Source organism: Pinus tabuliformis, chromosome 8 (genome assembly GCF_031772625.1).
Source record: "Pinus tabuliformis cultivar Carrire ecotype Pingquan chromosome 8, CPIR1, whole genome shotgun sequence".
Lineage (NCBI taxonomy): Eukaryota > Viridiplantae > Streptophyta > Pinopsida > Pinales > Pinaceae > Pinus > Pinus tabuliformis.
This window is the reverse complement of record NC_142294.1, coordinates 586472835-586484211: the sequence shown is the minus strand read 5'-3', so window position 1 is coordinate 586484211 and position 11377 is coordinate 586472835. Positions and strand designations below refer to the sequence as shown.

Below are 11377 nucleotides of genomic sequence, written 5' to 3'. Positions count from 1 at the left end.
TTAAATGCACATCATAATTATCATTAATAATACCAATACATTCCTTATAATGAAAAAGAATTAGTTTTCATCGATAATTGAAAAACTAAACTTTCTCATTACTAAAGAAGTGTACTTTTATCACATCTTATGTTGTGATTCAGACTTCCATTACTAAAGATCCTTTTGATAATTATTTTATACCGTGAATGTTAGAAGCGAAGTAGTCATAGGGCTTCAAATGATAAGATCTATGTCATAATTTACTTCATGCTCTTGTGAAACTGACCTTGTAATGACGAGATACTCATTATTAGAAGTGCTTAATAGTTTAGAACACTATGCACATAAATGTAACAATGCAGTTTTACAAAAATATGAAAGATGGAGATCAATGATCTTAGCACAAATAGCCATTGAGCATTCCTCCAAAGCAAGCTATGTGTTCTAGCAGTGAAATTTACTTCAAAACAAATAGGACTGTGGACTTGGGTTAAGCAAGTTATATATTCCTGGAGTGAAATTCACTTCAAAAGAAAAAGGCCTATGGACTTGGGTAATGCAATAAGGCTATTAATTTTATTTTTTCAAATATCTTTTAGGTTTACTCATATAAATATTAAAATTCTTAATAATTTCCCAGGATATCATTATATAATTTTTGAAATTGTTATTTTAAATGTTTTTAATTCAATTCAATATAAAATATAAAATATAAAATATATAAAATATTATATATAGATATATATATATATAGATATATAGATATAATATGAATTTATATGAAGTAATATAAGAATAAAACTAAATAAAATTTATATTTATTTAATTTATTTTATTAATGTTTGGTAAATTAGTATAAACCAGTCCTCTGGAATTATATTCCAGAAACATTTTTCTTTTCAATTAATGTAAACACCAAAAATATTGCTACTCAACTGAACTAAAAACACTAAAAACACTGCACATAAAAATGATAATAAGTAATCAATTATAAGATCTTGTGTGGTACAGAGAACTCCAATTCAAACCATTCCTCCCATAAAGACCGATATGAAGGATCTACATTCACTATAAATCTAATATTATAAATACGGTATCACAATACCTTTAATAATAACCATCTTCCAAAATGAATAATACCTTGCAAAAACTTAATATAACCTTATTCCATCTTATCACTAATCACTTTCCTAATAAATAACCAAAGGATCCCCTTTTCTGAAAGCAAAACTAAAATATATAAGATATAATGCACCAACCATTCTATATGCATTATTCTTTTATCATCACAATGGATTCGTTTTACGAGAACAAACAGTTCTAACCTTTTAAAGTAGTTTTCCCACCAATAATAATTGGAAGTCAGGAAAAAAAAATATGGAGTAAGAATTTAAAATTAAGGTAAATTTATTATCTTACAGAAAAACATTAAACTTAAGTTTAGATCCTTTGAAGGTTCATCCATAGTCAATTTCTTTCATTAATAATGCAGGTTTAAAAAAAAATATCTATGTTCATGTTCTACTTTAAAATTATTTTCTTTCACATTGTTTTACGACAAATGGTTTTTGAAATTTAATCTTTTAATGTGGGTGGTTTTAGAATGTCGGTGTGGGCGAAGCTTAAATACTCCCCGCCGTCTTTTTTGGCACCATTAGGTGTTGATTGCTATAAGGAATACATTTTGAACCTTTCAAAGAGTGGATGATTATGAACAAATACAATATGGGTTCTTCACTACAACATGGGTTTTTCACTATAGAGATCGATATGAGCAAGGGCTTTCTTGATATCATCTTATTATTAAAAAATGGATCTTTTCCATGGATACAAATTTTGACTATGAAAACATGATATTTAGATACCATATTTGTTTTTAGACACTTCACCTACCAGATGTCCATGGAATAATAAATCATCAAAAAAAAAAAAAAGTGGATAATAACAAAGAGGAAAGGATGGCAGCAATATGTTGAGACAAAATTGGAGGAAATTGAGGAAGAATCCCTTTTTGAAGAGACCAAGGAACCTTAGAATATGCATGATTCTCAATGGCCAATTAAAAAATGGATCTTTTCAATGGATAGAAATTCTGGACTATGAAAACATGACATTTAGATACCTTACTTGCTTCTAGACACTTTACCTAAAAGATTTATGCCCATAGAACAACAAATCATTTAAGAAAAAGTGGATAATAACAAAGAGGAAAGGATGGCAGAAATATGTTGAGACAAAATTGGAGGAGGAAATTGAGGAAGAATCATTTTTTGAAGAGACCATGAAACCTTAGAATATGCATGATTCTCAACGGCCAAGCCATTTTGGACAAGACGAGGATGGACAGCGAAAGATATCTCTAGTTCAGATACAACCCTTGCTGATGGAATGACAAGAACTAAAAGAGCACATGAATATGGAAATTCTGACTTTGGCGTTGGTTTAAGAGTTGGCTATCATTCCCAGAGATTTTTCTGGTGGTACTTTGCAGAAAGTGCATAAGAAGGAAGGAAAAAAGAGAATCTTCATGATTTTTATAATTTATGATTATTTTTATTTTTATGTTATATTTAGCTCATAGTATGTTGTCAAGTCTAAGTTTATGTAGCTTGATAATGGCCTTTTCTAAAGTGCTTAATGCACATATAAAATGTAATTTTCATATCTTTAATAAAAAATATGATTTTTTCCCCCAAAAAAACAATGTCAACAAAAAAAAAATATTTTATGTGTCTAAAACCTAGGTTTTCATATGCAAGAAAATTCCACAAATTCATAGGTGCTAGTAACTACAAATGGGTACTTACTCATACCATTTTCATTTTAATTAGTTATAATTATGAAGAATGTTCCATGTGCATATGAATTTTTTATATTGAAATTTAAATTTTATAGGGAAAAAGTTAATAATGAAAATCCAATGTATGAAAATTCTCAATATATATAAATCAATAATATTAAAATTTAAATTTTATAAAAGACTAAAAATAATCTGTATAGAAATTTTGTGTATATGAATTTTTAATAATAAAATTAAATTAAATTTTATGAAAAAAAATATAATCTTTCACAATATTCAAATTAGATCAAGCTTAATCAATAAAATTTCATGCATCTAACACTAAAACTGACCCTCACTAAATTAAACTCGACCTTAATACTAAAATTGACCCAACACTAAATTAAACTCAACTCTAAAAAAAAACTGAGACAACACAAAACTTAACTCAACTTTCACAATTAAAATGAAAACTAACACAATCATATATTTGTAATGATTTTTAATATAATTTCAGTTTAACTTAATAATTACATATTTTGAAAAAATAATTCATGTTAATTTTTTTATAAAATAAAATATATATATATTAGTTAAGTGGTATGCTTAATTTGTGATTTAAGTAACAGTAATGGAATCACATGCAAATTAAAGTTACACCAGCTTTTATCATGATTAGACCAATAACTTTTACACTACAAAATACTTGAATAAAATAAAACCCACATAAAAAAAATTAATAAAAATTCATAACTCGATTGTTAATATCTTTAAGTCCAGATTCTATGTACCCACTAAATATGGAATAAATCCATGCTCGCTGTCAATTGGATTGCAAAATCTACCATCAAAATAAGTTATCAAAATTTGAGCTCAGTAACAAATATATATAGATACTTTATTCCATATTCAAAATTAAACTTATCTTCGAAACGTTGATTCTACTTTTGATTTGGCAAATTGGTTATGTTATATTGTTTGAAACCAATAATCAAACCAAGCAAAAAAATTAGACACATTGTCCAAGCAAGCTGACGTGGTAGTTTGATTTTACCCCGTGTTTTCTTTCACCCACAGTAAGATTTTTTTGAATCGTACATTATTATTATTTTTAAATATTGAGAACCAATCTCGATGTTCAGGACTACATGATCTGTAAGAAATCATAATAATTTTATTGCGTGCATGTTTTATACAAGTAAATTTCTGCCCTGTAAAAAAAGAAACCGTTGATGGCCGGTTAAGCCAGATCAGGCACCCAAAACAGGAGAGGAGGCGCCTCCATTTCTCAGGATTTGCTTCTCTGACAGACTCGAACTTGTGATGTGGTGCTGCAATTTACTGCGCTTGCGATGAGCAGAGGCCACAGTTAATTACAGTGGCTCTGCACAAAGGGCATGAAGAGTTATTGACAGTACATGGAAGAAGCCACCGATCAATGCAAGTAATGTGAAAATAGTGTCTGCAGTTGGGAAGAATGCGGACTCCATCCTCCTCCCCGATACACCCCAAACAGATTGTACATGGCGATGCAGATGAATCACTCCTATTTATATCATCACCACATCTTCTTAGAAGCCCATACTTTCCCTTGGGCAACGCTGCAATCATCATGAAGCGGCGGGATAATATAGCTAAGCGCTCTAGCTTGTTTTTCACAAAATCTAAATAACGGAAAAAAGCCTGAACCATTAGAGCTGGAAGCAGCGGTTCTTCCTGGGCCCGTAGCCGTGCTTCTGCCAGTGCCAGAACCAGATGCAGCGCCATGTAAATTTCTGAGGATTTTTTCACCAAGAAATAGCTCTGGATTATTATGACAATTCCTACCCTTGTGATAGCAGCGAATTCCACCAGAACACGTAGGGAATTCTAGCGGACAGACAATTTGAGTTCGATATTTTCTATTATTGAACCTTTCTCCCTCTTTTATTACATCACAGAGAATTATGGACGATTGCAGATAACTCATCCATGAGTGCAGATAACTCATATACGATTCAAGTAGTTATACCGTGGGATTATTGCATATAGATTTTAACCACCAAAATTAAAGGTGGAAAATTTATAAAATTAAAAATTAGTAATGAGATTGGTAAATGGATTCCAAACACCAAAATTTCAAAAGCCAAATTTAATAATAAAACTTCCTTTTACTTACTAATAACTCATATCTTCTTTCACCCCCTCTTAAATATTGTAAATATGTTTTTTTTTAATTTTAACGATCAAATCACATCACTTCACCCCCTCTTAAATATTGTAAATATGTTTTTTTTTTAATTTTAACTATCAAAACACATCACTTAGCAAACTACTTCTTATAAATAAAAGAAATCCATAGAAATTGCATGGATTTCATGTAATCGGTAGGTGTAGGCTATCTTTAGATTGTGGGGCATGACTCATGAGCTGTCCTGATCATATTCCTAAGGGTTTTACTAACTGCTAGAGTCGTATTTTTAGCTAATGGTACTTTTAGGCACATCGATACGAAACAACTATTGGTTCCCAAATCATATTTTAAGTAACGTTGGCTGAAGATTCTGTCACGTCACGTTTTAGAGATGCATAGACCTCTGATAGTTTATTACACATGCCACGTATTAAACAAATCGTTATAACTATAAATCTTTATCTTGGTAGGAGTCTAATTTTATGCAAAGTTCTGGTACACGATAGAAGTTATTCAGACTTTCTTTTTCCTAATAAGTGAATTTCTCATAAAATAATATATAGATTTTCAAGAAAATTATATATAGATTTCCTAGACGATTATATATATAAAACAAATCTACGGTTACTCAAATATATATTTAAATTATCAAATTTTAATAATGATAAGTTTTTTCAAATTATTTTAAATAATTTATACAATATACTTAATTAGTTATTACTATAAAGCTTGATCTTGGTACGAATCTAATTTTATACAAAGTCATAATACAAGAAAGAACTCAGATACTTTTTCCTTAATAAGTGAATTTCTCAAAAATAATTATTAAATATATATATATATATATATATATATATATAACTTATCGTAATTTAAATATTTTTTTAATTTTCAAATTCATTTTCAAATAAATTATACAATCTATTAAATTAGTTTTAAAAAATAAGCTAATTCAAAATTCCCATGCATATAATAGAATAAATTATTTATTTTAAATCTAAAATCTAAAATTAAAATTAATAAATTATTTATTTCAAAATTAAAATGTAAAATTAAAATTATTTTAATTTGGGTATGAGCTGGTTTTGAAAAACAAGTTAATTGAAACATACATATAACCAGAATAAAGACATATTCTTGTCCATAATAACAATGAATTTATTTATATTATAAACCAGTTAATTGAAAATTCCTATACATATAACAAGAATAAGGGAATATTCTTGTCCATAATGATAATAATTTTATTTATATTATAAATAGTAATATTGTTAATTTAATAATTAAATTAGGTTTAGTCTTTTAATATTTTACTAAATAAAATTCATTACAAATAATTTATAATATTTTTTATATTACTGAGAGTGAAAGTGAATGTGAAATTTATTATATTTTTATATCATTAAAAGTAAAAGTGAATGTGAATTGAGATATAGTTATAAATAATATATAATAAAAGTTTTTGGATTTGAAAGGTTTAAAGATTACAATATGTGTCACATCTCTACCTATTTATTTATTTTTTGGTTACGGTAATAATAATACTAACCATGTACATAAAACTTATATGCACTAATAACACTAACCGTATATATACAACTTATCTGCATAGTGCATAAGGTCTTATTGTAACACCTTACCATACATATGTCGAAGGGTTGTTTTATTAAAGCAGTTCATATAACATGGTTATGAAATATCTGCACTTTATCCTATGCTGTGAGTACTTTAATACCTTGCATCTACACGTACTTGATTCCGTGCTGAAGGTGAGAGTTGGCAAAGCCATCTCATGACACTTGGACTTACCATTAAGGCTGCCTGACTCCTTCACGTGATCGGGGATGGCTCCCGTTAGGAACTTTCCCGCCCTACTCTTTGGTATTCCCGCAATGATCAACGGTGGTTATTCGTTGGCAGAGATCAATGGAGGAAAACGTTCCACGTCTCCCATAGGGCTCTTTGTGGTAAAGGAAATCCTCCGGATACTTCGCGATTTCCTTGGTTTTGCTTGGCGTTCCATTGTCTCCGCGCCATTCTGTCTCGGCTGCGTATCAAACCCTTGGTTCTGTTACAGTTTCTTCTCCAGCTTGCATTATTGTCATGGCGCCACCACTCCAGGGATACCAGCTATCGAGCTGGCTCGGTGAGTTTTCGTTTTGGTTAAATAATTCGAGGTTTTCCTGTATTTAATCCCAAGGAACGTCAATCACTGATCTTTCCTATTTTACAGGTTATGGATGGCGGTTTTGGGAGCTGCTCGGCGGTCTGCACACTCTGTCAAATGCTACCGGCCAGGTTCTTCACAGGTGCATACAGAGATTTCCTCCTAGCCCCGATGTATATTGATTAAACTGTATTTGTCTTCTGTTTGTGTTATACTCCGAGCGATTCTGAGCTCCCAATCTTCTTCTTGGGCGCAGATGACGGAGAACCTCTTGATTTCTGGGTTAATCCCCTTGTTTTAGATACTGCGGAACAGAGGAGGGTCAGTCTCTAGTTCATGAGACTGTACCACTCGACCGTTATGTGAAGTAGCTACATTTATGTTATTAAGCTTTGCTTAGGTTATTATGCTCTATACTTTCGCCGCTTATGTATTTAGCTCTGGACCCAATATGGGATGGCGGCCCTTTGTTAACGCGGCCATGGTTATATTCCAGTTAAAGGCTTCCTTCTTTGTACAGTGCTTGAGGAGCAAATCTTATACATTTCATGTTTAAGCAATACAGTTTTCTTGTCTATATAATTATACATTTTCTTGTACATATTCTACTCGGTTCAATTCCTCTGTTATGCATTTGCTTACTTTCTATATAAGTATACATGTACTTGGAACGCCATAAGGGTTGCACCTGCATCCGAACTCGATGGATGCATGGTCGACCCCGGCTTGAATTCTCTGCGGATAGACGACTGTTCGAACCAACTAGTTTTCAAGTATTTATTATGGTTATTCCTTTTCTAACAATTCTGAATTCTTCTACCTGAAATGTATGTATAGCTGGTTCTATGGATCACATGTGAATGTCATGTTTTCGTCTATATATATATATCAATGGCTGGTTACAGTAAGGCTTATCTCACGCCCTTACTATCCTTAGAACAGGCTCTCGTTTCATCATTGAATAATTACCACTCGGCACCACGAGGGTTTGTCATTTACGTTGGCTTTTGTTCCATTCATTGCTTCTATTTGAGGTTCATATGTGGTTTCAAGCTCTGTTCACCGTTTACGTTTACAAGCTCTGTTCAATGCTTTCATTTGAAATTTATATCTATTCATAAGCTCCGTTTAGTTTGACCTTATCTGTTTCTAAGAGAAAACAGAGCGGAATGCTCTTGCATGCATTGCATATTTGTACCCGGAATTCTTGGCTCAGGTTATGATGCGAGGAAGTACATACTATGCTTGTGTTAGGTCTTCGTGCTCCTGTCTGAGGTTTTTGATAAAAAATACAGGCCTTCGGTGGCTATGCCGGTTACGGCGCTGTCGTAATTATTTCTTGGTTTATTAGTTTACGTTTTCCTCTTTTCTTCTGAGCACGAATCCGCTCGAAACTAACTCAGTTACTCATTCAAGACTCTGCTTGAAACCCTAGCTTAAAGTTTTTATTACGGCTCTCTCTTTCCTCAACCTGTCTTTACGGAACGAGACCAGCATACGCGGTCCCGAGATTAACAGTTACTCACAGGGTAAGGGTTTATTCTTTTTTAAAAATGCAGGTTACAGTACCCATAATAACGTAGAACTTCTGCTGTTCTTGTTATATAAATCCCTTTTGCCTGGCCTAACTTCTACAGGGACAGGATATGTGTCTCGAGATTCCTATAGAGAATATTACAGCTCTGCTGTCTTACGAATAATGCACCATTTAATGTTAAGGAGCAATTCCTAACTATTGCCTTAAATCCCCAAGATTGGGTATTATAACCAGAATACAGATTCTATTTCTCGTTCAATCTTTACATGCTAAGAATAGCAGAGATTTACGAGTGTTCTGGTCTAATAGCCTGTAATCGGTAACAGCAATTATTTAATCTACCATTCTGATAAAACACTATAGATACAGTAGGTTTCCGATACTTACCTGGTCACCGTGCGTATTGTATTTCTGGTAGCAAGCCTCCTGCAATTTCCTGTGTAAAGCTCTTTAACCACCCATCCTTGAGACTTTGTCCTTCGGGACCTGAGTCTCCCCCCGAGCTTACTCTTACCGGATCCCAATCCTCAGTAAGACCGCACCCAGTGTCTTGACTATCTGGTCTCTACCAGACTTAGTTCAAAACCAGGTATGTGCTTCTTCAGTTGTTTCCCCTTCTCTCTATCCTACAGCACCCCCCCCGTCATTCTTTCATTGACAGCCTTATGAATAACAAGAATTAGTTTTTTAAACTAATTCGTAATCTTTTTTCTTAAAAGAAAAAAAGAATTACTATTTCATAACTGAATAATTTACGCCAAGTTATTACCATAGGGATGTTACATACTCCCCCCCTTAACAGGAACACCGTCCTCGGTGTTCATCCTTCGTTGGAACTTTAGGCTTTACTCATGGTATTACCATCTAAACCACACAAAATGTGATCCTACCTCTTAAAAATCAAAGTTGTCATTCCAAGAAATGACAACGAACCGAAATAGTAATGATATAGTCATGAGAAATATCATTAGTTATAAACATCAATAGTCATAAACGTTTGTAATTGCAAAAATATGCAACTTCTAATCGCCGCCACTTGGCCCTTCTTCATTCATAACAAACAATTCTCTGTGTCAACTTACCATTACTTACCATCTATTCTTAAAAATCATGAAGTCTTTCATGTAAGCATTTTAATAGTGGTTGGACAATTCTTCAACCCTCCATGGTAAGTAATTCCTGTAATATATGACTAACAAATTCAATTGCATTAGTCACTATATTTTGAGTCAAATGAAATACTTTTGACTATCAACCAATTGTGCAATGCTAGATGATTTCTAAATCGCAATACTTTTACAAGTACTTAGAGAGCACTAACACTAATCATCAAATGATAGATCACTGCTCACGTGCACACTGAATGAATTCTCACTAAAGACATCCGCAAAGTGCTTCTAGATGTACCAAAAGAGCACCTCATTCTCTAATCATCAAAACAGTCAAGCACTGCATTGTTTGAAAATGGTCTTAGTCCCCACTAAGAGTTCCACAAGATTAGTAATACACAAAGGAATTAACATTTCCAATAACTCCTTATATAGAATTCATCATCAACTTATCATATAGCTGATTCGTTCATTTCTTTAGCTATGAGCACCATAATAGGCTAAAGAATTCCCAATCCATGGGAACTAGTTTCCACAACCAAACCGAGTCATTTCCACATCCAGATAGTTCTTTGATAGAGACCTTACCAGGTCTAACATGGAATTCCACTGGCCAACCGGCTCAAGAATTCCAGGGAGAGTAAATCTGGGCAGACAAGTACCATCAACCCCTCCGGGCAGGTAGCTGCCATCAACCCAAGGCATTCCAGCCTTTCACAATTCGGGCAGACAAGTACCATCAACCCCTCCAGGCAGGTAACTGTCATCAACCCAAGGCATTCAAGCCTTTCACAATCTGGGCAGACAAGTACCATCAACCCCTCCAGGCAGGTAACTGTCATCAACCCAAGGCATTCAAGCCTTTCACAATCCGGGCAGACAAGTACCATCAACCCCTCCAGGCAGGTAACTGTCATCAACCCAAGGCATTCAAGCCTTTTACAATCCGGGCAGACAAGTACCATCAACCCCTCCAGGCAGGTAACTGTCATCAACCCAAGGCATTCAAGCCTTTTACAATCCGGGCAGACAAGTACCATCAACCCCTCCAGGCAGGTAACTGTCATCAACCCAACTATCCGTGATTGTCTGGCATGTTAAATTTCTCTTTTATTACTCTTTCTCAAAGTAATTTACACAATGAACCATATAATCATTATCATTAACAAAATAAACATGCATGTACACCATGCATTTACACTTATCCCTCATCCTGGTCCACAACATCTAGATCGATGGAACATATCTATCATACACGTTGTATGCATGCAAATTTCCAAATATCATAATTCATGCATATCATATAACCTCATTCTTTCTCATTTGTGATTGCAATTCACATTGCAGCAATTTACGTGATGAGTTTTCTTGTTGCCATTACGCTACCGCTACTTAATCCCATCAGCAACGTTAGTTATAAATATGCATCAGTTAACACGTATTCCATTTCCAGGAATGTGCATGCACACAATACTGTCATGTATAAAAGCATATGCAAACACTCATTAACGTATAAATGTCAACAACAGTTGAGTTAATAATCTAAACATTTCCAATTTTGCCATAGTCTGTTGTCCTAATTCAATTCGTCATTAATGGAGTATTGTCTTACGTTTACTATGGATAACTT

The 11377-nt window shown here is 33.1% G+C and overlaps 1 protein-coding gene across 1 annotated transcript; it reads left to right on the top strand.

Moving 5' to 3' along the window:
* Positions 1 to 6778: 6778 nt before the first annotated feature.
* LOC149236815 (uncharacterized) lies at positions 6779 to 7700 on the top strand. Its single transcript, XM_089369043.1, has 3 exons — positions 6779 to 7080; positions 7168 to 7243; positions 7358 to 7700. Exons 1-3 carry the CDS (start codon positions 6779 to 6781, stop codon positions 7400 to 7402), a joined length of 423 nt encoding a protein of 140 aa, XP_089225169.1. The 3' UTR covers positions 7403 to 7700.
* Positions 7701 to 11377: the final 3677 nt, after the last annotated feature.